The 27,622-nt window shown below is 30.5% G+C and overlaps 7 protein-coding genes across 11 annotated transcripts; 2 read left to right on the top strand and 5 right to left on the bottom strand.

Annotated features, from left to right (window-relative positions):
• Window positions 1-39: 39 nt before the first annotated feature.
• LOC103572332 (D-beta-hydroxybutyrate dehydrogenase, mitochondrial) lies at window positions 40-2,467 on the bottom strand. The gene is made up of 5 exons (XM_008550881.3): window positions 1,753-2,467; window positions 1,342-1,626; window positions 957-1,262; window positions 643-880; window positions 40-531 (listed from the first exon to the last, which is right to left on the bottom strand). The coding sequence occupies exons 1-5, from the start codon at window positions 1,889-1,891 to the stop codon at window positions 408-410; spliced, it is 1,092 nt and encodes a 363-aa protein (XP_008549103.1). The 5' UTR covers window positions 1,892-2,467; the 3' UTR covers window positions 40-407.
• A 299-nt stretch (window positions 2,468-2,766) lies between these two features.
• Window positions 2,767-4,826, bottom strand: LOC103572331 (zinc finger protein-like 1). The gene is made up of 3 exons (XM_008550880.3): window positions 4,386-4,826; window positions 4,015-4,320; window positions 2,767-3,530 (listed from the first exon to the last, which is right to left on the bottom strand). Exons 1-3 carry the CDS (start codon window positions 4,485-4,487, stop codon window positions 2,964-2,966), a joined length of 975 nt encoding a protein of 324 aa, XP_008549102.1. The 5' UTR covers window positions 4,488-4,826; the 3' UTR covers window positions 2,767-2,963.
• A 9-nt stretch (window positions 4,827-4,835) lies between these two features.
• Window positions 4,836-5,183, top strand: LOC103572329 (GSK3-beta interaction protein). The gene has a single exon (XM_008550878.3). The coding sequence runs from the start codon at window positions 4,836-4,838 to the stop codon at window positions 5,181-5,183; it is 348 nt and encodes a 115-aa protein (XP_008549100.1).
• Window positions 5,184-5,510: 327 nt separating this feature from the next.
• LOC103572330 (FAST kinase domain-containing protein 4) lies at window positions 5,511-7,954 on the top strand. The gene is made up of 6 exons (XM_008550879.2): window positions 5,511-5,815; window positions 5,898-6,127; window positions 6,200-7,009; window positions 7,074-7,218; window positions 7,284-7,532; window positions 7,608-7,954. The coding sequence occupies exons 2-6, from the start codon at window positions 5,969-5,971 to the stop codon at window positions 7,883-7,885; spliced, it is 1,641 nt and encodes a 546-aa protein (XP_008549101.1). The 5' UTR covers window positions 5,511-5,815; window positions 5,898-5,968; the 3' UTR covers window positions 7,886-7,954.
• A 102-nt stretch (window positions 7,955-8,056) lies between these two features.
• LOC103572328 (zinc finger protein 830) lies at window positions 8,057-9,785 on the bottom strand. The gene is made up of 4 exons (XM_053741501.1): window positions 9,579-9,785; window positions 8,929-9,397; window positions 8,685-8,854; window positions 8,057-8,597 (listed from the first exon to the last, which is right to left on the bottom strand). The coding sequence occupies exons 1-4, from the start codon at window positions 9,677-9,679 to the stop codon at window positions 8,459-8,461; spliced, it is 879 nt and encodes a 292-aa protein (XP_053597476.1). The 5' UTR covers window positions 9,680-9,785; the 3' UTR covers window positions 8,057-8,458.
• An 852-nt stretch (window positions 9,786-10,637) lies between these two features.
• On the bottom strand, window positions 10,638-21,701 carry LOC103572325 (uncharacterized). Of its 5 annotated transcripts, XM_008550872.3 has the most exons (7): window positions 21,569-21,701; window positions 21,248-21,477; window positions 15,335-15,487; window positions 15,031-15,171; window positions 14,832-14,946; window positions 14,512-14,732; window positions 10,638-13,744 (listed from the first exon to the last, which is right to left on the bottom strand). In XM_008550872.3, the coding sequence occupies exons 2-7, from the start codon at window positions 21,369-21,371 to the stop codon at window positions 13,581-13,583; spliced, it is 918 nt and encodes a 305-aa protein (XP_008549094.1). In that variant the 5' UTR covers window positions 21,372-21,477; window positions 21,569-21,701; the 3' UTR covers window positions 10,638-13,580. The 5 variants fall into 5 exon arrangements, with proteins under 5 accessions (XP_008549094.1, XP_008549095.1, XP_008549096.1 ...); XM_008550873.1 differs by having other exon boundaries at window positions 14,539-14,732; window positions 21,248-21,701; XM_008550874.1 differs by having other exon boundaries at window positions 10,638-13,732; window positions 14,539-14,732; window positions 21,248-21,701.
• A 1,642-nt stretch (window positions 21,702-23,343) lies between these two features.
• On the bottom strand, window positions 23,344-25,912 carry LOC103572324 (putative defense protein 3). Its single transcript, XM_008550870.2, has 5 exons — window positions 25,417-25,912; window positions 24,848-25,124; window positions 24,216-24,423; window positions 23,564-23,636; window positions 23,344-23,480 (listed from the first exon to the last, which is right to left on the bottom strand). The coding sequence occupies exons 2-4, from the start codon at window positions 25,068-25,070 to the stop codon at window positions 23,582-23,584; spliced, it is 486 nt and encodes a 161-aa protein (XP_008549092.1). The 5' UTR covers window positions 25,071-25,124; window positions 25,417-25,912; the 3' UTR covers window positions 23,344-23,480; window positions 23,564-23,581.
• Window positions 25,913-27,622: the final 1,710 nt, after the last annotated feature.

The raw sequence follows: 27,622 nt of genomic DNA, 5'->3' as shown, positions 1-27,622 counted from the left end.
GTTGGATATAGGGCCATTTTTTCTATAAAATTACATAAATTTTTTTTACTCGGGTATTTATGGAATTTGTTTATTAATATTTATATGATAATGATATCATTGTTATCATATATACATATATAAAAAGAATATTGATTCAAAAATATAAATTTCTAAAAGAAGATATATAGTAGAGACATCTACGTTACGCCCATAATCATCGATTTACCCTTTCAATAAACTTACAAATTTTTAAGCTCGCGGCATCGCAATGCAATGTTGCAAATATTCAAATTCAAATTATAAAATAACACTTTAGTCTTTTAATAAAACTTTCCAATCATTTAATTTAATTATCAAAGTACATAAAAATTACTTTTCAAACTTTTAAAAAACTCTATTATGAAAATTATTTAGCCCCTTTCTCGTTAATTGCATTGCTTATTTTTCCAAGTAGGCATTTGGATAAATCTTTCAACCAACCAATCTCGTAAGTTCGTTGGTGTTATCTTGAATAGGAAATGATAAATCGTGTACCTCCAGGGCTCGCATCTGGACAAACATATCTTGTTGTAATAATTGTTTTTTAAATTTTAAATATTGCGCCAGTAAATTAATAATTAAAATTTAAAAAAAAAAGAAAAAATAAGTAAAAATATTTACTTGTAAACTGCCCGAGGATACTGATCTAACAAAGCGCCCTGAAACAACTCATACAAATTATCATTTTCCAACACTTGAGGATCATCGTTTGCACTGCGTGGCAGACTGCATATATAATCGACGTATCTGGTAAAATAATCCGAGTAAAACGATTTAGCTTCCTGTGTCATTGCTGCTTCCATCATCTCAAAGAACTTGCGTTGTTGGCATAAAATATTACTTTGAACCACGAATGAACCTTTGAAATTATTTATTTCTCATTATTATTATTATTTAACTTAGATCTTTAATTAATTAAAAAATGTTTTATCTACCAGGAATAAAATTAATAACATAAATTCCATATTTTTTTAATTCAATTCGCAACGCTGTTGTCCAGGCAGCCAAAGCGCTCTTGGTAGAGCTGTAGACAGCAACACCTGGTAATGATTGATTAGCACAGTGGCTTGTCACATTTATAAGTCTACTTGAGTATTCTCTTAAAAGCGGCAATATTTCTTTAGTCATCCTCATTGTCCCTAATAGATTAACTTCAACTTGATACCGCACTTGCTCTTCTGTTTGCCATTCAAATTCTCCAAATATCATGACTCCAGCATTATTAACAAAACATCTGAGAACTAACAGAATAAATAATAAATAAATATGATAATAAAAAAAATAATTATTATTAATGTATGTAATGGATATCGATCTTACTGAGATTTTTATTTTTCAGGTCATTACGAATGTGATTAGCAAACGATAGGACGCTTTCACTGCTGGTTAATTCAAGAGAGTACACGTGGATGCCGGCCTTGACGAGTTCTTTGGCGCCTGGACTATCAATACTATGAACTCCAGCGACAACATACGCGGCTGAATTTTTTTTACAATTAAGAGCAAAGCTGTAACCCAGACCAGAGTCACATCCTGTAAGGACGATCATATCTTCTGGACCGAAAGATCTGCGTTCATTTTTTGAGTTCAATAACCAAATTGTATCTAAAAATAATAAATTGCGTTTGTTAATTAAAAATAAAATAAAAAAATAACGAGCGGAAATTTCGATAAAAAACATTTTAAAAAAATAAAATAACTTATAACTATATATATATATTAATTACTTACTGATAAAAACAAATAGTGTAGATAACACATATATATTACTACACTTAAACATGTATAGGCATAAAAAAACGATGATAAATAATATAACTTCAAAATATCTTTGTTGAAAAAAATTCTTAATTACATTTACCAATGGCATTTTATCACAATTTAAGAAAATGTAATTGAGATAATAAAAAATTAATTAAATGATTGCGTAGAAGCGTAATAAAAATTTTTTTAAACTTTAATATTTAGAAAAAAAAATAAAACGTTTTAAACTAGAGGTGTCTAAGTTTCAAATGATGATATTCGAATTCCAGATTCGTTTCTACTGACCACAGGATACAAAAATTTCCCCCACTTTTTAACAATAATTCTTATCTTTCATTGGCTTGTTCACTTTTTTAACTACACCGGCACCAACTGCTGAAATTGTTTTTTTTTTTTTATAAATAAACTTTGAATAATTATACTAGGGTTGAATTTGAATTCTAAATTATTTTCGATACAAAAAATAAATAAAATACTCCGATAAATTTAAAATTTAAAGTGGACTGCGATTTGCATCGCTATCAGATTCGTTTAAACTTTAAAATTTTTTAAGACAGCAGTTATTTTTTCTACATTCCCAGGGTTGCACGTTTTAGGTACAGGTAGGTCAGGTATCAGTCAGGTAAATGAAGGATGAACTTTCCTCGTGGATCATCAATTTTACTGATTAGATCCAGTCATCGAGTATGTGCAGACGAAACAGGTTTTCTACCATGTGTTAGATTTCATTCCCCGAAAAATATCATCTTTTTACCTTCAGTCGAGATGGTTGAGCGGAAATATTGTCTCATATTAAAATAAAGTCTCTTTCCTCCATATAAAGACTTAATAAATTAAAAATACTGGCTATTGTCACTCTGTATCTCAACTGCTAAGTAATGAAATGAATTCTTAGCATATAATAAATCAAGAAGTTTAAAGCAAAGTACTCAATAATTAAACAAGTAATTAATAACATTGAATTTTTACTATACAAAGAATTGCTTTTACTGGTTTTTTTAGTGAAACAAAATATACACCTTAACTCTAATAGATATAATTAATCACAAATATATATGTATATATATTATGTTTAAAGAATATTAATAATCGATAGCTTATCGTATAAAATTTGTTTTTAAAAAATTACAATGAAGCAGAATATTTTAAATAACTCAGTCATGAGGTATAAATAAGTGTTATATTGCTGGCTCTTTGTGTAAATTAAGATTAGGATTTGACATAACATCGAACGCTGGGTCACCATCAGTAGCCATATTTCCTAGCCACGAGAATATCATGATGATAAAAATAAAAGAAACTATTCCAATTACTGCTAAAATGGCATATCTCGTGTACACAGACTCGGGTTTAGATCCTCGTCGACGGGCATCTTTCTTGGTCTGCTTCAAAAGCTTCCACACGTGAAGCAGCCGATCTAATGCAGGTCTGCGTTGGTATTTATTTTCATCGTGATCAATACTCATGTTTTTCGAGTCATCGTGTGTCGCGAATATTTTTCGATCCAGTTGATTCGTTGACTCCATGTTCACTACCGAGTAAGGCGGTCCTTGTTGCCGATGATTGCTGTTATTATTCATACTGTGAACGTTATTTATATGTGTATTTATTGAGTTAACGTTACTGCTCGTACGTGCCGTAGCAACAGAAGGTGATGCTGGAGGTGGGACATGATTTTGAAAGACTGTAGTTTCTATTGACGGGAGTTTTGATTCCTGAGCTAACGATTCTCTGTCATTCGATAACTATAAATAAATAAATAAATAAATAAATCATACACATTATTATAGAGTATTTTGATAAATTATCATACGTTAATAAAATTATGATACTGAAAGTAGCAGACATGAAAAATTTTTATTTTAAATAAACAAATAAAGTAATTTTAAAAAATGCGGCAACAATACTCTTGGATAAAATTTATCTGTGCATATTTTTAAAATATTTTACGTCTAATAACTTTCGGATTTTTTTTTAAACAATAAATTATAAAAAAAAAAAACATTTGGAAAAATTCCACTTATAGTTTTTAAAATTTTCTACATGTGCATATTTTTATTTTTTGTTATTTTGCAATTGATCCATTAAAAAAAAAATACAAAAATTGTTAATTGACTGTTGACTTTAAGATCATTAAATTGCATGCAAATAAATTCAATTTATCGGATGTCTGTTTGATGATACCTTCAGTATCATATAAAATTTATTAAAATTTATAAATCAGATTACCAATGGCAAACCGAGTCCAGCTCTCGCCCAATTTACACTGACCAATTTTTCTTTCAGTACATCAGCAACCGGTGAAACTAAATTAGGCGCTGGAAAAATGGGATATTTACATGTAGGACATACGTAACCAGCGGGTGCTGTCGTTGAAGGCAAACTTCTGGCATGCTGATCCAAACACGGCCAATGATAGACATGATAGCACACTAATCTCACGCAATCACCGTTTTTTAATTCGTTTGAACATAAAGTACAAATAGGATTACAGTCACTGTCTTGTAGCCATTGAAGATAAGACTGCACTACGCACTAAAATAAAATTTTAAATAAATAAATATGACAGTAATAAATTTATTTAAAATAAAAAAACAAACCTTTGGATGATTTGTCACCATACAATGCTCGCAAACGTTAACTCTGTGCTCAAAACAAAATTGATTTGTAACTTTTCTTTTCGGACATTTACACAGACCCATAATTACGTATTAATTTACTTAAATAAACAATTAATTTTTTATAAAAACCGACAATAATAATAATTTGTCGAATTGCTTTAAATATATTACAAGTGACAGATGATTTGCATACGAATATTTGTCAAACCCTCCATGTTTTTGCTGAAGCAGCTGAGGCCACGTCGTCGGTCTCTTTATTTTTTTCTCTGCTGATAAAACAGTTTAAACAATGACATTAAAAATATTTTTGTCATCTTGTTTTGCTGGTAATTAACCTTTTCATTGTTTTATTATTGTGCTAATAAATTTTATAAACAATTATAATGAACTGATCAATTATAACCGTGTTTATATATTTATCACTAGACAATGATACATGAAGAAAAAGTACTAGATGAAAATGAGTGGAAAATAGAAGCACAGGCAATAATAAATGACGTGAAAAATCATGTACTGGAGATAAATATTTCACATAAGCTTCCGAGTACCAATAATAAGATTTACCTCAACTTGACAACCCTCGAGGGTTTTAAATACACCATTGAAGTGTCATCTGCTGGGTTTTCAATAATTGCTGATCAACACGACACCATAACCAACACCCGGACTCAAGTATTTGAAACACCTTATGGACTTTTGGATTCAATAAGTGAAAAGTATCGCGAATCATTTGGAAATGATTTGATTGATAAATTAAATAATCTCAGTGACAGCTAAATTTATTTAAATAAATTATCTGTAATTCAAATTACTCAACAAGTATTCAAATTTATGGTACTGAAGTATGAGTGTGAATGTGACAAGAGACAATTTATAAATTTTAAATAAAATAATTTATTAATTTAAACTGGAATTTTAAAAAATGCGCGCGCTGATTTTTCAATTACCCAAGTTCAAATTTTAAAATTTTTTTCTATTTATTTATTCAAAAATTTAAAACATTTCTGTCAGTTTTATTCACACTCATTACTGAAGTCAGCCGACATAACTTTTCAATTTTTTTAAAAACCATAAATTTAAAAAAATTATTTTAAAAAATCGCGCCTGTAGTTTTTTAAATTTTCTACATGTGCATATTTTCATTTTTTTATTATTTTCTGTAATTGATTCAAAAAAAAAATTCAAAAATTGTCAGCTGTCTGTCAACTTCAGGATTATTTCAAATTTTCCCGCGTTTCTTGTCGCTCAGTTGACTTTCTTCATCATCGTTCAATTTTCACAGGCATACAATGGGCTCATGAGGTATGAGATTGTGTACCTAACCTAAATATGTATTAAATTGCCGAAAATATATAATTGATTGTGTTTATAAATAAATAGTAGTTTGTAATTAATAAAATAATTAACTGGTAAGTAATTTGTTGTCGCGCGCTTATTGAAATATTTAAATAACATTTAAATCTGTCAGTAACTCATTAATATTTTTCACAGGTCACATAGTCTTATGATTATATAAATTATTAATAAATAGTAACAATAACAATAAATATATAAGGTAATAAATGATGACAATGTTGAAGCTGGTTGGATTTTTACGAAATGGATCATCGAAACTTGGCCCGAGATCAACATCATGTTGGTGCATGTCAAAACATAAAGTTATGTCTATTGCATGCTCCAGTACATCGACAGCCAACAAACCTGCTCCGAATGAAACTAAAGTGAGTCTGCTGGACTAGTCGGCACGTTTTCATTAATATAATAAATATATAATGTAATAAATTTGTCAACAGCCCATCAAAGATGAGTCAAAGTTTCCAATGGTGAAACTGGTATTTAACGCACTGTCAGTCGATGAAATAAGTGATGATAAATTTAAAGAAAGTTTGGCAAGTGCTACAACGGTAGAAGAACTGCTGCGTGTATCGGAGTTGGCTCATGGTAATGAGCAACTGACGTTAATCACTTCCACACTGAAACAGTGGGTTCAGGAAGACAAAGTAACTCGAAAAGACTTTGAAAGTGATCCTAGGTTTTATCAGTTGCGCTCTAAATTAAAACGCTCTGGCGATAAGTGGGGCAGGAAAGATTCTGCTCGTGCCAGCCAAGATGCCGCGGCGCGTAAGGTACAATTTCAAAAGATGATCAGTGGTAACATTGATTACAATGAAGATATCAGTAAATTGAATGTCAAAGAAGCTGTTGATGCCTGGACTGGTTTGACAGCCAAGGGTTCACGAGAGAAGCCGTTGCTAAGAGCTCTCGCTTCTCATATTAGCAACAATTATAAGGAGCTCAACATAAAACAAAATGCTGATGTGCTTTACGGTATGGCTAAGCTTAATTTTCCAGATGATGCTTTGCTGAAAAAAATTTGTCAAGAGATCGTTAAATCTGTTAATCAAGTCAGTAATAGTCCGATTATCGGGTCTATTATTACGTCTCTTGGTATGCTGAGGTATCGCAACGATGCGTTGATGGATGAGTTGTCCCATTGGGCGGTTAAAAATAAAGATACCATAAGGACTCAGGATGTTTGTTCATTCCTGATGACATTAGCTACGATAGGATACAAGCCCATTAATTCCGATGCTTTTTTTAATGTGCGTACTTTTTTTATTTTATTCCCAGTTATTGTTTTTTATTATTAATATAATTATTTAACAGGAGTTGGTGTATTCATTAAAAGAAATTGACATGATCAGACCATCAGAATGGCTGGACATCGTCTGGGCTCTTACGACATTGAATCACGTGTCGTCCGAACACATCAGTTCTGTATTGAACGATAAGTTTATCAACAAACTCGGCGGTAAATTTTTTAAAATTTTTTTATTTAATTTAATGGACCACATTATGGATAATTTTTTTATACAGATCGAAATCAGGAGGTTCCTCTGCTTAAGAAGCATAAATTATTAAATATAAATGCTACTGCTAGGTATTTAATAAAGCATTACACAGGTCCGCGGTTACCTGAAAATTCTCCGATATTTGATGCGCCGATTTCTAAAACTAAAGATAAAGAAATATTTGTAAGAGCGATAAAAGATACGCTGGCGACTCTCTTTCCTTCGAGAGATCATTTTCGAGAAGACATTGACGATGGAATGGGATTTTTATTAGGTATTCATTTTTTTATTTTTAATTACTACTATTACTATGAGAGACTGAAGTTTTTATTTTTTTTTTCTGCTCAAGATTTGGATTTTTTTATGGACAAAAAATTGTCACCGATACCAATTGACCAGGTGTCAAACAAAGAAAACGTAATGAGGATAGCAATTGTCGCAAATTCCTATCAAAATTATTCTCGAGGTGAGTGCATGTTGATAGGACCAGTTCGATTACACTATCGATTACTTCAAGCGCAGCGATGCCGAATACTTGATATTTCGCACGTAGATTTTCACACAGAGGACATTTTATTAAAACGAGTAACTTATATTAATGATCGTATTAAATCTATTGTTAAATAGTGAATGTTAGTATCAAAGTATCATTATTGATTATCGTGTAAATTTAATAAAAAAAAAGTTTAACTTTTATTTCTTATCTTATAACCAATCGAGTAAGACTTTATTATTCAAAGTCAGATATTTAAATCTTCATTTTATTACTTTAATAATTTTTCATTATCATAATAAATAAATTGCTTCTGCACATCAGAGTAAGTCTTGAAGGCAGCATTGGTCAGTTTTATTGACGTCATCTAGTCAAAGTTTTATTTTTGAAAGTAAATCTCAGCTGGACTCTAATCAAGACAAAAGTGTAATTATTTTTACTAATACTGATGTCGGAGTGAAGTAAAAAATTATTGAAGGAAAATTTTAATTAACCGACATTCCCCAGGTGCCGATAATTAAAAATTTTTTTTATTAATTAAAAATACAATTAACTCACGATAAAAATTCAATTATTTTATTGTACTTAAATTTGAATAATTACCAACTATTAATATTTTCTAAAATATCTGATAGTAATAAAACTCTTTTATAAAATAAAAAAATTTATTTAATTATAAATAATAATTGACATTTAAATTGTTTGGTTTATTTATAAGATTTCTTAGCTCGCCAGTCTAAAAATTCATCAAAGTCGCTGTCTTCATCACTAGACATTTCTTCTACCTCTTCTACTTTCTTCTGGGGGACATTGATTTGTTCTTTGCATTTCATCAAGTTTATTACCCTGCAATAAATGTAACGAATAATAATTAAATGTTTAACTCATCGAGTCAATACTCGACTTTGATTTATAAAATTTATTTTAATTTACCTGGCGAGATTATTAAGCTGCTCATCAATTTCATTTATTTGCCGTTCAGTCGTCGCTTCCTCGTGGTCTTCGGCAATAATTTGAGCAGATTGTGCCGTTTCTTCTTTTATTTCCTTTAGATACCTGTCCCATTCTTCTTCAACAGGATCTTTGTACTCGACGTTTCGTACCTGAAATAAAAAATTTATTGTACCAATAAAATTACACTAAAAAAAACAACTGCGATTTGAAATTCAAAATTTACTTTAGCATCTAAAACAGGATCGTCAAAAAATCCTTCAGGAAGCGCCGCGGAGTTACTGGACTCTGCTTCTTGGACTTGTTCAGCCTCGACCGAGGCAGATTCGGCCGGCTGGTCATTGCTGATGTTCACTGCTGCTTTCTCAGAGTTTTTAATCTCCGCAGCAGCAGTTCCATTGCCAGGAGAATCAAAGAAGTCTGCGGGTAATGCTGGTGTAGTTTTTACAGGAATGGAGTTTTTTAATATTCCTTTTACTTTTTTGTTTGGCCCTTCTGATCGAGTGGGTGAAGGCGGCCGTTTAAATGAATTTATGTCAACTTTTTTGGGAGTTTCTTTTACTTCTAAAGCTTTTTTAGCCAAGGCTACATTTTCCTTGTGTGTTTTAGAGTTTAAATGGACAACCCAAACAGTTTCATTGCGCACTACTGACTTGCATATCACGCACATCAGTTGTCCTGATTCTGTATACTTGTACAAATGTTAAGGATCATATTAATAATACCTACAAATATGACAATACTAAAAATAGCAGACGTCAAGTATTGAAATTTAATTTTAAAAAATATTTTTCTTTAATTTATAAATAAAATCATCAATTATCTGCTGCCTGACAATTAAAAGTAATAAAATTGTTAAATTAAAAAGGATATTTTGCTAATGGTGATTCTATTTTTTTCACAGCCCCTAGTTTTTTCTTGTGATCATTCATAGCTTTTCGTAAATCATGTTGACACAATTTTTTACTCTTTGACATTTTTAAACTTATTATTTTTTTAAACTATTGTCAATAAAATATAATAAATAAATAAATTATCACAACAAACGTCTTATATGTAAACAAATATCACCTTTGAGGTTATATTTATATAATAATTCATCCATCTCAATATAAATAAAAGACGGCGCTCTTTCAAATTTCCGTTTTAAAAATGGCGCGCTGCGAAAATATTTGAATTTTTTATTTCTTTAAAATTTACAGAGTTATTGGTACGAATGTCGGTAAGTGAAGTGAATATATGACTTCAATAGTAAAAGTACATTTTAACTTTTTTTTTTTTTTTTCAGACCAACAAAAAAAGCAATCGATCAATAAACTCATTAATTTATAACGCATCAAAGATTTAATACTGATGGAAGAATTCAATATATGACCTCATTTTCCGATGAATAGTTATGAATATTCAAATTAAGGGCATTGTCAAACAGTGCGCTTCGCTTTTCAAAATTTTCAATGATTCTAGTAAATTTTAACCCACAAAATTTGACAGATCGAATCTTGAAATTTAGAAGAAGATTTTACTGAAATTTATTTTTCAAATTTCGATTAAATTGATAAAAACTGTGAGTAATTTTTTTTTTAATTAATTAAATTTTAAATGAGTTTGTAGTATTTTTTTTATTTTTATTTTATAAATATGAATTTATCATTTCAAAAGTTTAAAAATTGACAAATGTCCGCTAACTTTACTATCATAAATTTGAATATGATTATGATAATTTTCAGAAATGGAAGGGCAAGGGGTATCATCTGAGAATGGAAGTAAAATTCAATAAATTTGAGTCAAAGGTTAAGTTAAATAAAAAATAACATTTTCAGTGTAGTATTAATTATTTTATTAAAACAAATAAAGGTAATAGCAAGTTATATATTAATAACAGAGATCAGTACAATAATATTCAAGTTTATCAACTGGGTAAGCTAATTAATTCCAGAATTTCCATAATATAAACACTATAAAGTTTATCTAAGCCGCCATAAGTACGCAATAATTCGATAAAATATTTTAAACACTTTATATAAAACATTTAAATCAAAAAAACAAATATTTTCCACTACATCAACGCGAACTATAAATATGTCTACCAATAAATACACAATTAATTAAAAAATCAGTAGAATACATATCCGACAATCAGTAGGAAAATCGGCTCAATTGAACTTATGTGCAAACACAAGCGACAATTGTAATTAAAACAATTAACAATATTGAAACAAGCTAGAATTTAAGCGATTCGTACATATTTAATAGTAACTTATCAATAAATACATTTTTTTAATTTTTGTTTTTGATTTAATGATGATTTTTTAAGTGCTATCGATTCTCCATATATTTAATCACACATTAGCGTCGACAAACTGATTTTGTAACGAAAGATAGTCCAAGCTCTTCCCCAAAGCTGGACTACCCTTCGTCCAATTCATCAATAAAATTTACCATCCCCTCGAATAATTAATCACCCACTCGCCTCTATATATTTGTATATATATGATTGTAATACATTTATTTAGTTGGTTTTGAAAATTTATAAGTGAAAAATATGCCAAGCTAATAACTCTCTAGGTTTCCTTAAAACGATACAATGATAGGACTGTGCATTATGATATTAACAATAATAATAATATCAATAATAAATAATTAAATAATTAGAGCACAGTCGAATGTACGAAAGTTTTAAAGTTTAATATAGAGAGTAAAAAAGAGGTAGAAAAGGGAGTGTCTTCGGGCACTCTGCTCTAAGCCAAGAGATTAATTCTTCATTTATTTATTATCAATTATATCAATAATAATAATAAAATTATTATTATTCATCTATAGATGATATTAGTAAATGATCTAGACGTTGTTTATAAATACTTATACACCAACGTAATTAAATGTTATAAATTTATCTAGTGTGTGGTCGATTATCGTGGTAACTTTTTAAAAAAACGACGCGCCTCCTGATTATGAAGATAAAACCTTCCCCAAATTTTTCTTCGCAATCAGACCGGTCGTTTATTTTATTTTTTTATGTTTCATCAATCTATTGTTAACCGTCATTAACTCTGATTATCTTATACATTAACTTGTATGTAATAATAATTATTATTTTTTAGTTCAAGGTTTTTATTTGTCCATTTAATTCTAATCGTGCGCTTATTCGAGTTCAAAAGAAAGACTCGTTCGTAAGATAGAAATATTAATTGTTGCTTTAATAATAATTAATAGTAACTATTAATATTTTAAAGTAGTTATTAATGATAGCGTCATACAATCACAGAGTATAGCACAGTCGCTAGGCATTTTTCAATTGCTAAGCCTAATCGACACATTTAAACCGAGACAATAAGTAACAAAAATCGTCACCACCGTGACAACTTTTATTCTCCATCTATTACGATAATGTTTATTTATTTATTTAAATTATTATTATTATTATTTAAGTTTATTTATTATTTGATAGACATGTTGTTTGATGGTCTCTTAATAAATGGTTTTTTAAATATTTATTCGTAATGATATTTGCGCAACAGCGTAGGCACTAAATTGCAAAGTATTCAACGAGATAAATCTCTTACCTATTCATCATTTCATCATTTTGTTTATCTTGTTATTATTCTTTGGACCAAACTTGCTTAATAGCTATCAATGCAAATATTAAATATATAATGTATGTATATGTTAGTAGCTAACTCCATAGATCAGGTATATAGTTTATAGAAAAAAAGGAATCTATTAGAAATCTTATGTGTAAATTTATTAACGTGCATTGTAAATATTTGTATTATTAATTATCTCGTTATTAATGATCATAGTAATATTATATTTTTTTTTGTTAAATATTCTCACTAGATTTTTTCCAAGTGTATAAAGATCAAAAGTTATCACTACACTTTTTTTTCACCTACATTTCGTGTCTTAATTATTTCTTTGCGCCATTACTCTATTTAATTTTTAATAATTATTATTTTTATTTTTATTTTTATAGCTATCGCGTTTGACACAAGACTAAATTTTCTGTCACCTCGTATTAGATAATAAAATTTGATAAGTGATAGAAACGAGTTAATATCAAATAGTTAAATACATTAATAATAATAATAACGTCAGTAAAGAATCACGTGTTACGGAGAGTAATTATTTAATTACATGTATATATTATTGATGTTGTTGTTGTTTTTAATTCAAATTTTAATCGCATGGTCCCCGTTCGCGCGCCCTGTTTCTTAGTTCACATCTCATTGCAATCCTTAGATACTGAATAATTTAAATTATGCGCATCTAAGTTATCATCTAGACCCGATTGTCATTAATACTTTAAATAACTCATCCAACGTGAGAGATTGCGAATAAATCTAAAGCGTTGTACTTGATAATAGTATATAATATCTAGTAATATTTATATATAAATTAATTATATATAATACTTGGTTTCATTAGCTTATAAAGAGACGGCACAAAAAAACTTTCGTCATATTATATCAAAGTATTTAATAATAATAATTAATAGCTACAGTGAGTTTGCCCTTTTAATTTAAAAAAGTGTAATTATTATTTTTTTTTTAAAAGAAATTTAATTGATTGGTTGGACAATAAAAGTTAAAGGGCAGTAGCGTGAGATCTAACACACGATTTAAAGCTAAAAATATAAAACAACGTAAGGTAAGAGACCCAGTACCTGATCAGGGAACCAGTACCCGATTACTCATGCATTTTTATGTCTATATTCACTGATTTTTATTAAATATAGATTTATAAATACATCAAGTGATCTAGTACTGGTTCCCTGATCGGGTACTAGGTCTCTTACCTTACTGTAGCCTATAATTTAAGTAAAAAGAGCACGATGAATGCTTTCAGATGAGGGTGCTGGCTGGCAAGATGAGGATTCCTCTACGCTTTGGCCTCGGTGATCTCGACGGTGACGCACTCGATGACCGGATCATTGAGGGTGTTGGGTTGATGAGGCGGTGATTTGTTGACCCTTATTGCTGATGATATTGAGGACGCGTTCCCACTGCTACCTCGACTTCCCCGGCGTGATCCTGTACGAGACCCTGACAATCAGACAGCTGTCATTGAAGTTTCTCGGGGAGGATCGAAGCATCCTATTTTAAACGCCAATTAAATAACACTAAATTTATGACTGCTCACTAAGATAAATAATAAAAAAAAAAAGAAAAGAAAAATTAAATAACTAAATAAAAATAAGCTAAATAGTACGTGTCACACGAGTTAGACAAGCAAGTCATTTACTTGAGCAAGCAACTATTTTTCCACGTCACTCATTCAACTACGATAGAAAAACACTATTGTCAAGTAACATAACTGGTCAAGTATAGACACTATAGAACATCTAAACAAATAAACTTTTTTTTAGATACAATTATTGCTGACAGTCTTTGATCGGACAGAGGTAGAGATTGTAGGAAGAGACTTAGTAGAGCGAGTTCAGGATAAAATAACATACATGCCTCATACCTTCCATGAGATGTAACTTGAGATCGTGTGGTTAACGATCAAGTCATGCGAGATAAATACATAGTAATTATTCCAACACTTAACTTAACTTATTTAAGGACAGAGGTAAACCAAAGAGGAGTTTGTTTGTTTAAATCAACAGGATGAGGTTCGTATTAGAGACAGCAGAATTTTAAGTAAGTCTAGACTATTATCTATAACAATATCTCAACACGTCAGAGTTAAGTATGTATACGAGTATACAAATATAGATATAGATATCTGGTCTATGAATAAGGGAGAGACAAGATAACTCGATAATAAAAGTTGCTTGCTTAGTAATTGAATTGATAAAAACCCGTACGGTTCACTCGCTGTGTGTTTTTCGCACCTTGCTGCGAGCCATTGGGTGAGTGGGCCCTCAGAGATGCCATAGAAGGTTGCCTCGAGGGTCCTCGTTGACTCGCTCTCGAGCCTCGTCTCTCCTGCGCGTGAAGTAGCTTGTTGTTGTCACGAAGCAGCGAGACGTTCATCAGACGAGCATTTGGAGTGTTGAATATTGTACGGTTTTCACGCCAGCGCGCTCTGAGCATCATTATTTATTCATTTAGTTTTTTTATATTATTAAGACTTGTTAATTACGTTAATTAATGATCGGATAATTTGCATTTATGTCTAACTCACTTGCTGAAGAGCCTCAGCACCACGCAGATTATTATGAACATGAGAGCCATTGCCACGAGAATCCCGATCATCGCTGGGTCGACGTACCGCAAATTTTCCTCTTCCTTCACCTCGGCTGTTGATTATTCAAGATGATTATTATTATTATTATATATGAGTGTGTGGAAATTTTGGTTTGCGGTTTTATTAATTTATTTACCAATACACTCGAAAACTCCACCGGGCTGCATAACTGGAATTTTCTCGAATATGCAGATGCATCGTCCGTCCCGGCATTCGGTCTGCGATACCTTTTCCTCGCATTGTTCGGTAAAAAAGCACGACTCGTTCACATTGGCGGCTGAAAAATATTTCAAATATTGAATACTATCAGGAATTTTGTAATTACGCTGTACAGTAGATCCGCTGAATGCAGTAATATACCGGTGGAATTTACAATAAAGAAGAGAAAAGAGTTTAGAGACGGTGATGCTTTTATGTAAAAATTACATGTTCATACTTACGATGTCCACACTTGTCAATATGATTTGTAACAAGAAATTCTTCTCTGCAGTAGCATTTTTTACTTTTGGGATCGCAAAACGACCCATCGAATCCACACTCACGATCTTCTTTGCACTCATCTCCAAATTTTTTAAACCCACGACTCGATACATCTAAAAATAAAAAATTTTTTTTGGTTACTATTAATAATGACAGCAACTAAAAATATGCAAATGTAAATTTTTGAAAGTATGAAACCTATTTCGTGGATAATGTCAAGGCGAAAAGTTATATTTATTATAAATAAAAGGCTTTCAGTGAAAAAAAAACACCGACAGTTAAACATCTAAAACAAAAAATCAAAAGATTAAGATGTGGGTGGAGCAATCTTTCAAGAGGACTAGCTAAAAGTCCACTGGCATCATTCTTCTGTCTCCATCTCATGCATAAAATATAAGACCGGATGACATTTGTGAGTTTGTTCCGTCACCAACTAGCTTCTCGCCGAAATGTCTCTCGACAATTTACCTTCTCCTGCTAATAAACTCTATATATATATATATATATATATATATATATATATATATATATATATATATATATATATATATATATATATATATATATGTATATTTTACCCTTACATAAAAATCACACACCTCAATCCATCCATATTTAAAATATTTATGCAAAATATATACAACAACAATTGCATCAGATTGAATTGTCGAAATTACCCAGGCATGAACTCCCGAATTATCTTCACTTCTCGGCGCATCGCTGCTGTAACAGAAAGCACCGCTCGTCAGATAACGCTCGATAAATTCGTAACTGATTGTGAGCATCGACAAAATGGACAAATGGTTGTTCAACCACTGGAAGACCTTTCGGCTCATTTGCGCCTCGAATCTGTTGAGACTAATTCTAACCCGAGTCACTTATTACGAAAAAAAAACAACAATACCACAGTCATCTCAACGATTGTTGTATGCACCCACGCATCTTCATCATCATCATCATCCACATCATTGTAACAATGAAGCAATAAAAGTCCTAGCAGAATAGCAATGTCATGGGTTAATCTGGAAATAAAAAAGTGGGTCATTCTACCCTGGCAAGTTGCCAGCGGCATCTCTTTCTCTTGCCCATGCCCATGCTTCTGGTTCACCCGCGCGTCAGAGGCTCAGCTCATGTACTTTTTAGTTTTTTTGCTCTTGTCTTCATTCACCTGGAGCTGCTCCCACGGCATTGCCACCGCAAATCCTACAGTTTCTCAAACGCTAACGTTATCCCATCGTACATCAATGCAATCAAGTTGCCTTACAGCCTCCACTCGGCGGTCGGGAAAACCTCAAAGCCTGAATATTAAACTTCACAGATGAGTTTCAATCGTCTGGAGCTTCGAGATACGCTTTTAAAGACCTTAAATTGTTATCTTTTGTATCGATATTCTGCAGACATGTACTCATACATTTATTTATACATGCCCACATACATGCCACTACGTCAGCGAATTTATAGATAATATCTACAGATAGTGGTAAAGTCAAGATAAATAAAGTAAATGTATATCTATATGACAAAGTCACATAGCCATCGGTGAATAGGTTCGTTAATAGCAGAGTCTCAGTGGTAAAAATAGTCTCTTGTGACAATGCTCACTTCTCGTATATTTTCTTCTTTTTTTTTTTCTATCCACCCTCTATCTTTTAGTTTACTTCCTTTTCTGTTGATTATTTGGCACTATGGGAAAAACAACGTAAAAAAGTTATATCTCAGTCTCTCTTTCATTATATTTTTTCTCTTCCCTTTTATCTACGTCATTCACATTCATAAAACTCGGTTATATTCATTCCCAATTCATCCGCTCATTAGCGAAATAACAAAACATCTTTTTAATAACTTTTTCTTTTAAACTCTTGTTTAAGTAAAGTAAATAACATCATCACCTTTTTTATCTCATATCATATTTATATACATAAATATATAAATATATGCATGCTGTATTTTTTTCTCCAATTATACTAATAAAAATAATAACAAACTCTTTACTGAACATTAAACTAAAAAATTAATTTCGAATATTTCAGAGGATAAATATGAATATGGAAAACATCATACTAAATAAATATGTAAAGTATACACAGTAGTTTTACATAAATTTTTATTAAGAAAGGTATTTTTAAGAAGAAAAAATAATATGCCGCGTGTATATTTCCATAAAATACCTTTTTAAATTACAGATGACTCATACTTAGTATATATATATATATAAATAATATATGAGTGTGTTGTGAGTTAACGTTCTAAGCTTAGTCAATTCCCATCGTCATTTAATTGACGACCTATTTAATCTGAGCGAACATGCGACATGAGTCCTTGGAGACTTTCCTAAATACCCGCAGGATTTTATTTTAGTTTATAAAAGTCACGTTTCCTTACTTCTGAAACTAAGCTCAACTTTTATATTAGATAATGTATATAGTACATGCATGTAAGTAAAAAAAAAAAGAAAACATATTGAGTGTCTATTCTACAACTGCCGGGTGAGTTATCGAGCTGTTTCACTAGACTCCGGTGTCTTTATTCCCCGCGACATAAAACCAAAATATAAAGGAACAAATTTATTTTTTCACATAAAAATGTCATTCAATTTTATTTATATCTAGCATTTGCTGAAAAAACTTGAATTACTTTTTTTCATCTTAAAAGTTATTCAATTACTTTACAATCAATTAAATATTTTAAAATAATTTCTTAGATTTTTATTTCAATGACATTTACATTAAATGTAAAAATAGTTTTCAAACTTTTTTTTTTTTTTTTTTTTTTTACTATTCATGATAAAAATACTACAGAGCTTTCGACGAGATAAAAAAAAATTATAATATTTAAAAACATATATATAAAATTTATATCGCGAGTTAAAAAAAAATAATATAGGGCGGCGTAGAAAAGTTTTATTATTTTATAACTTTAAATCAAGTTTCAAAGTTATAAAATCATAAGTGTCCGAGTTTAGGAAAGAAAAAAAAACGCATATCGTTTCGTTTGAATAATTTACATTCATTGAATTAGTCACATATATATACAAATATATGTAATGAAAGGATATATGGCGTCGTGATGACATGGTTTTATTAAAATAATCAAAGCCGCATTTTAGAGCTCTAGTTACTTTATATATAGATATATATACTGTACAGTCATATTATATATTTAATATTCCAGTCAATGAACGAAAGGTGAGCTGTTTATTTATCATTTAATCTCTTGATATATCCAATGAAATTTAATCTGCATAGAATTTAAACTTTAACTTTTCAGGTCCAAAGGCCGCAGTCAGCCGAAAAGTTGCTAATGATAAATTATTATTATTGTGATAAGAGATTTATTAGCCAGTGCACATGATAGTGAAAATTAGACACAATGAGTAAACCCGAAAGACATATCCGCAATGCAGACCGCAGTAAAGTCGAGTAATCAAACTTTCTCTCTTGGTCTTTTTCTTTCTCGCTTATAAAGTCGCGCGCATTTGCTACTCACGAAACCTTGAAAGTTTTAAAAAATATACAAAGGATATATAAAATGATGTATCACTAAGTAATTTCATGCTGTTTTACATCGCGATTGTTGTTTTACATAAAAAAATCTCAAACATCCATTAGCAACAAAAAACTTTAAGCTTTATTTATATTTTTATTTCGTTTTAGGTCTTCTCTACTTAACAGTAGACGGCACAAGTTAACAATGGATCATGAGTTACAAAAAAACCTCTGTTTTAAATTCTTAAAGTATAGTTTGGATTAAACTAAAACACGAAACGCTGCAGTTAACTTGCCGTCACGATTATCCCGTAAGTTATTATAATGTTTGACTTAAACTCGCAATTAAAATGAAAAATTTTTTTTCTTTTTTGTAAATATTATTCTAAGAGCTTCAACACAAAAACAAGTTGTTAAAGTAACTTTACGTGTAACCGTTTTTGTAAATTATTAATACACTGGTTAGACAAAGCATCATACCGTCCATGTATGTATATACACACATATATACATATATACATATATGAACGTGAACATGCTTCAGGAGTTAATTCCGTACATCTTTGTTGACCAATAATTGCCTGACCTGGTCAGATACATGCTCTACTGAAACCAGAGCCTGATGAAATATTGCCCGCTACTACTCACGGCTCGCCATACTTTTTTTTTTTTATTTCTATAAAATTTATTATTTCAGCAATTTATAAAATTAATTAAAATGCGAATTATATTTCCTAAGGAAAATAAAAAATAAATAACTTTTTTATCTTACAAAAATAAACACTACAGATTTAATGTTATTTACTTAAGCAGATATATTTCACAAGTAATTTGCATTTACTGAAGTAAATTTATGCTGGAAAGAAATACCCAGGAGTTAAACTGATATTACAAAAAGTAAGATGATGCCAGCAGTAATATTTGTCTTTTCGGGTTTACTTTAAAGGGTTTGTAGTATGGGTAAAAAAAAGTAGTTTCAAAAATTGATTCGCGCCTTGGAGCTCCGCTTGATTGTTCTGTAACTATATGCGGTATGATAACTTGATAACTGGGTTGATATGTTTCTTTGTTTATTTTATGTATTATACGGGTATAGATATATATGTATGTATGTATGTATATGATAAGTTTGTCCGTGGATTACGACGCAATTTAAAGTCCATCGATATATTATTCCTGTGGCTATTCAAATATCCGTCGGAGCTGCGAACGTCAACCCAAGCTGTTATCGACCACACAGGTATTATACTGTATGGAAACACACAACGACACTTAAATCCTCTTACCTGCAGTACACAATTACTGAATCGCTGCTGCACGTACACGGGTGTACTAGTTTTTAGTTAAAAGCAAACTGTCCATACTAACTCGAGGAGAGATTCAACACCTTGGCGTATTTGGATTTGAATTTCGACTTTTTTTTTACTTAAATATTTGATATTTATCTTGGCTGTAATATTTTAAGCTATAGCTATTTCAGTTAAAGCCAAAGGTTACAGGAACAATGGAAATGAGATTGAAAATATATAAAGATTGGTAAAAGTATTTGAAGATAAAACAAAAAAATGATCGAATAGTACAAGACAAATGATGAGTGGGCACGCGATATATGGGTGTGAGGATATGGAATATCTAGAATTCAACAATATATAAAATATATAGACCCAGGTATACTTTTTATTTAAACTTCAATGGCAGTATCGGCCGGAATAGAAAAATATTTGTAGTAAATCAAAAAAAGTTTTAGTGGCACTTGCCGTGTGATTGCATCACTCCCACGAGTGCAGTGTAAAAAGAAAACACCACGTCATCTCATACAATATTATCGCAACCTGCTGCTTTTTGTTAGCAGTAGCAGCTAGATTATTTCTCACCCGACTTAAATTTCTTACTCGAGCTTAACATTCCTCTGCATCAGTCGATAGCAAATGTTGATAATAGTTTTTGGCAGCCAGCCATTTCATAGGTCAACATTTTTATTTTAAATTTTATTTATTCCTTTATGTTTAGCCTTTACAAACTTGGCTTGATTAATTTTATCTTTCCTCTTCTCTGCAAAACTAATATATACTCCAATTAACCAACTAGCCACTCGACCCACGTATATCACTTAATCCTGTAATTAAATTAACAGTTTCCACTTCCGCTTTTCCTCATCAATAAATTTATTCTCTCTATAAAGTTATAAAAAAACTTTTGCCAAGTGCTCTTCTGTCACCTGATAATTGGATTCTCAATTAGCTAATAAAATTACCTCTATTCTCGATTAATCAATTCATCAGTCAGTTAATGGTACTTGGGTGCAATTAGCATCGTTAAGTTAATGACAATAATAGTAATAATGACAACAAATAAAGTGAATAATAAATAATAAATTTGATTTATTACCTTCGCGAGTAGTAAACTCCGGGGGGTCGGGGCCCCCTTGGACCTGGTGTCCCAGGAGAACCCATGAGACAATGATAAGACAGATCAACCGAGTGCCTCCAGATTGCGCCAACCACTCCAACATCTCTTCAACCGAACCCGGACACTCAGGCCCGTCGTGTCACGTCTTATCATATTACATACTCGTGAACCGAATTCACGACCGCGCTTCTCATCGATCACACTTCCTCCTTTGTTATTATGTAAATATATACAGATATAAATACAGATATGTATATAACAATATCCCCTGGCTGATCCTTTCGACACCCTGCCACTTACCTCACTCACAAACTTTCACTCAGGTCAATATATTTAAAATATCAACCAGCGATGATGTTATCGGAGTAAAAAAATATTTCGTCAAGTTAATTGTCCTTCTTCATGGGCTTTGTCACCACGACTGCGGGTTCCGTGAACGCGTCACGGTCGACGAGCAGCGGCGACGAGGAGGATACAGTGCAGCGGCTGAACGTCGCGACTAGAAGGCGCCGGCGCGACCCCCGAGAAAACTCCACGAACCTTTCCTGCCTTCACTTACCCCTGTTATTTCGTTCTATTCACTCTATATGTGTTTCTTTAGTATCAGTACACGCACTTGCCGCACATTCACCCTCATATATATCCTATATATATGTATATATATTTCTATACTATCACATTAAAATTTTATGTTTATGTAAATTTTTTCCCATGTCACAATTACGTTTTATACTTATATATATATAATTTTCCTCATGAACGATCTTGTCTATGCTAAAAAAACTCTCAACCTTTAAGATAACTTGTCATCATATTTATATATTTATATATATATCAACACTTTTATAATATTCTTGAGTAATTTGTCGGGCTTTAAAACATAGAGTGCATTTAATTTCCAGTGAATCTGGCATCTGGTATCTGCCTCATCCTTCAAATTTATCTCTTAATAAAATCTTTCGATATCTCATTCAACAGCAAAAACAAAATTAATCTAGACATTTGTTATTTATTATTTTTTCTCTAATTATCATTTAAAATAAATCACAAACAAATGTAATTTTAATAATCTATGAATTATTCATCTATAGAAAATTAATGCATTTGAATTGTGCTTTCGCTGTTGGGGTAAAAAGTTTTTCCAACGCGTAGACTGCGTAGTATTTTATTTTATATTTTTTTCATCTATCACGATGGCAGATGTGATTAATTACAAAAGCGGAAAAAATCAAGGAAGAAGTAAATAAATTCAGTGAGATACTTTTTTTTTACCCAGGCATAATATCTCGTACTTGTTGTTATAAAAGTGAAGGTAAAATTTATTAACAAAGTTGTAATAAATAATTGAAAAGTTTTTTAAAAATATAAGATGAGAATATGAAATTGAAAAAGCGCTAAAGCGTCATCTTTCTATTTTCATCTCTTTATATCGATCCACTGTAATATCTTCAATCAACTTCAATTTTAAAAAATAATAAATAAATAAATTAACCATTAAAGTCTCATATTAATAAAATAAACAGAATAAGCAATAAAAAAAAATATGAAAGACTAACATTATTTATATCTTTGTATAGTAAAAAAATCAATGTCAATCGCGACAGGATTTTATTACGTTAGCTCATAATAATATTTATCCTGTGTAGCATTAGGATTTAATTGACTTGGGAAAATATTTATACACTTACACGCGAGCACATTTATTATTATTATTATGTATCGCATTGCGTCGTGGTGGCCCACTTTTACCAGCGTGCTGTCGCTTTATGTAATTTTCCTTCCTCTCTATCACTCAACTCAGCTCGTTACATTCGACTCGGATAAAACTTTATATAGTGGAAAACGCCGTAAGATCCATTAAGGAAATCCACCATTTACGAGCTTCGAATAAGGGAAGAGATCACGTACCAGCCTAAGACTTACTCTCTTTACCAGCCTCTTACATTACGCCCATTTTTCCCTTTCTTTCAACAATTGATCTCTTGCTTACACTTTGAGCCTTCAATTTATTTAACATTTACATCATAGATACATTTTATTTTTTTTACAACAAACTCAATAAACGTGAGCGCAATTAAAAAATATATATAAACTTATAGCTGTATAATTAATCTTAAGAATATCTTATCCGTTTATTTATAAACGAGCAACTTTTACTGCTTTGATGACGAAATAATTTATAATAATTTCATTAAAAAATCCTTATTGACATCTGTAATTATTATTTAATTTATTTTAATTATCATATGTATAAATTATATATATATTATATTTATATTTGAGCATAAAACTCACCACATTTCCTCAGTAACTCTATTGAGAAATCAAGTCTGCCCAGAAAGTCGAGTAATTTTTCAAGACACTTCCACTGAAAGAATATATAAATATTTAATTAAAACCTTTCATATAATTAATTACCGAATTAAAAATAGTGATGTGGGTCAATGAGTGAAGAAGACTCAACGCAGACGGTAATATTTGGGCTTAAAGACAAGTAGTTGTATAATTTTAAAAAACCGGTTTGCTAATGAGAGCATATATATCTAGTATATTTCAAAAAGCCTCGAAATCAATCACCATTGACAAGCATTGATACATTCACCTTACAAAGTTGGTTAATAATAATAATGAATTTCAGTTGCGTCATCCCGTGGGTTCAAAGTTCTCTTGACATTTATCGTAACATTAATTCATTGACAATTATTTTATTTATAATTATCATTATAAACCAGCAAGTTATGCTAATTAATAGTATGTATAATAATATTTATCCACTTATTTAAATTACAAAAAGATGAAAGATTTATTATGTGATTTGTTATATAAATTTATCACCAGTTTGCTAATGGATTGTAATTAATTGTAATCATTGTTATTATTAGTCATTTAATTAGTGGTTATTGTTATTAGTTTTTTTTTTTTGTCTAGTTAAGGTAATGGCACTCACGTGAAATAAACTTGACCCTGTCCCTTAGGTGGAGAATTCCAAATTAATGTCGCTTCTTGCTTATCTTTTGGATCTGCATGAGTTACTGCGCTACATTCGTCGAAAACTTTAGTGTTGGGTGTTGTTGCAAAACTTCCTATCCATGCATGAGTACGAGAATCTCTTGCTTGTATGAAGAAACCTTTGAATGTGTCACCTCTGATGCTTACTAAAATTTTATAATTATTTTTTAATTTCATAAAAATTACCTCGGGAAAATAAATTTAATCTTTTATGAGATTTAATTAAATCTACTCAAATTCGGGTATTCGTAAAAAATATAAAGAAAAATTTTTATGTCACCTGAAAATGGAAAAACTGGTTTCAAAAAGAAATTTAAGGGTTTTTACTAAAAGTTATAATTTGCCCTTTTTAAATTTCAGTTTTCTGATAAAAGTATGATCTATAATTTTTAAAAATGACCCATTGATTTATAATACAAATCTACAAAAATGTATGTAATGATAAATTGAAATCTACGCGGGTCGAATCCAAATTGAAATGCAAATTACGATTTTCATAAATCAAATAAGTTTTGATTTTCCCCGGGAGATTTAAAATAAATTAATTATTTAAATGAAAATTAAATTTACCGCTAATCTGTTTTCCAGGTCCATAACTTTTTGACGATGCGATAATCTGATAAGGATTGGTATTTGCGGGTTGTGCGCGAACCTGACCATGATACGGTTGATTCGGTCGTTCTTTAACACATACATCGACCGGTGCTCCATCGGGAAATCCGTTTACAGAGGTAAGTGCTAATAGTCCAACAATAACGCTGACCACCAGGGAAATTGTGACGTGTTGAGTCATTTCGTTCCTATTTAATTTTATCGTAAGCTTTTTTTTTTTAAATTTACCTGTAACCTGTAATAAATTAATTTATTAAATCGCATTGCAAATCATGAACCCCAAGTCTACCCGGCGCTAAGATTCAAAATTTAAATATAAATAATTAACTCGACCTTAAATACTCAATAGATTTAAATTTGAATTTTATTTATTATTAGAATAAAATTAAAAAATATGTAATTATATATTTATATACATTTTAAATTACGCTCCTAGAAAACTTAAATTTCGGAGCGGAAAAATATCAGACAATTAAAAATATTTATACAATTAATTTATATTGCGGATTAAGTAAATATTAAAATACCTTTTAAAGTTATTTGTCTTCAAGAATCGCAAGACAAATAGCCAACAGTCCTCGTAAAAGTACTTTAGCAAGTGGTCAACTGTGAAATAAAAGTTGTACTTTAGCGATCTTAAGTCCAATCCGAGTAATGGGAATAAAAATCCCACCATAAAAACAGTTTCCACTTCTATACCCACGACTCCCTTACTTACAAACTTATTCACCTAATTTTAACTTTCACTACTCAATACCACTCTTTATCCAACACAAGTCATACCACCAGCTCATGTATTTTTTAAACCTTGTACAGATTGAACTGGCATGACAACTTATTTGTTGCATCAAATAATTCCAGGGTTGCTGCAAACAGTTGCACTCCGGCGACTTCTTATATTAATTATTATTACACCTAATCCTAACATATATTTTTTATTAACAATACTACATATATATGATACTAAAGTATCAGAAAATTTTTCAATTTTCATATCCGCTACATTTACACTCAGAAGTAAAATAAAATTTTTTGAACCCGCGCGAAAAATTCTTAGTTTTGACTTTTTTTTTCAAAACGACAAATTAAAAAAAAAATATTTCAAAAAATTGCGGCTCTAGTTTTTAAAATTTTCTACATGTGCATATTTTTCGTTTTTTTTTTTTTGTAATTGATCTAAAAAAAAATCCGAAAATTTGTAATTGTCTACAAATTTCAAAATCACAGTTTTTGATATGCAACTTTTGAAAAATTTTTCTGTAAATATTTTATTCATTTGAAAAAAAAAAACAATGTCAGCTACTCTTAGTATCATATTTTTATAATAAATTATGACCTGAATAATGAATTTATAATTTAATTAGAATGATTTGTTAAAATTAATTGCAGCTGATAAATATTCAAAAATATATAGAATATATATATAAATTGCTGGTCGATCATTTATATAACAATAAGATTAATCAATCTATTTAAACAAACAATGGTGGTCATTATAACATAATTTATATGCAGAAGCTCGCAGCAGTTTGAAAATTTCTCTATCCGTTCTATTGGCATCCACAGTTACAATGCAATATCGACGTAACGTTACGTTATGGGTTTCAATACAATTGTTGAAAAGATAAACTCAATAGGAGGGTTTTTGTCCAATTCACCGCGAACTTTATTTTTATTTTTAAAAAACTTTTCCAACAACTAAAACTACTGTATTACTTTTTAAATTTTATTTGTGACCAATAAATAGCAAGTCCTTGCATGTCAACTCAAAAATAAATTCAAAAAAAGTTACAATGTACAATTATTTATCAGCAATTATGATAATTAAATCCACTTAAGTCGATATAAAAATTTTATGCTCGAATAGAAAAGTATTTCCATATTTACCACCTAAAGTTCGCTTAAATTATTTCTCTGAAGAATAATAAAAACCTCAACAGTATCAAAGTTAAATATTTTAAAAACTATACATTTAAATAATTAAAAACTTTCAGCGTATTAAAGTAAGTTCAAGCGAAACATAAAATACAATTTTAAATCTGAGTTGGTAAAGTTAAAAAAAAAAAAACCTCAGTGAGCTGGACAGTGAATTAAACAAATTTTTCATACTTGAATATTAAAAGTTTTTTAAAATAATAAAAATATATTTTTAATGTACAGTTGCATTGATCGCATCTTTAACGACACAAGCACGCAATAGAATGGGTCAGTACGAGTGATTAGATATCTCCGGGGAATATGTATCAGGTATTAGTGCGCATGCAGAGCTCAGTACAGTAAAGTCTACGACGATATATCTAAATAGTCTGTTGTCTTATTAGTATATGAGCTTATATTAAAATGAATAAGCATATATGTCGCGTGACAGCCGATTGTACTGCGTGATATCGGTCTTATTCAAAAGCATATTCGCACGCGCCAGAGTAAATTCACATACGCGTCCACACATGTACATATCGCGTTCATTCTCTTTGACCTGACTCGCTCTGTCCTTCTCGCTCTCGTGCTTTCGCGGGGCTTTTTTATACAGCTATATTGATTTTCTACAGTACCGCTGAGCTTATCCCAGAGCTCTCGTTGTTTATAAAATATTTTATCCCCACACACAACTCAACTATTTTTCATATTTTAATTCTCATCACAAATTTATCATTCTATCAATCTTACATTTTTTTATTAACAACCTCATTCATTCAATTCTTAATAGTACTCAGTAAATTATTATTTTTTTTT

Source organism: Microplitis demolitor, chromosome 8 (genome assembly GCF_026212275.2).
Source record: "Microplitis demolitor isolate Queensland-Clemson2020A chromosome 8, iyMicDemo2.1a, whole genome shotgun sequence".
Taxonomy (NCBI): Eukaryota; Metazoa; Arthropoda; class Insecta; order Hymenoptera; family Braconidae; genus Microplitis; species Microplitis demolitor.
The sequence above is the reverse complement of the archived record's forward strand: the minus strand, read 5'-3'. Positions and strand labels throughout refer to the sequence as shown.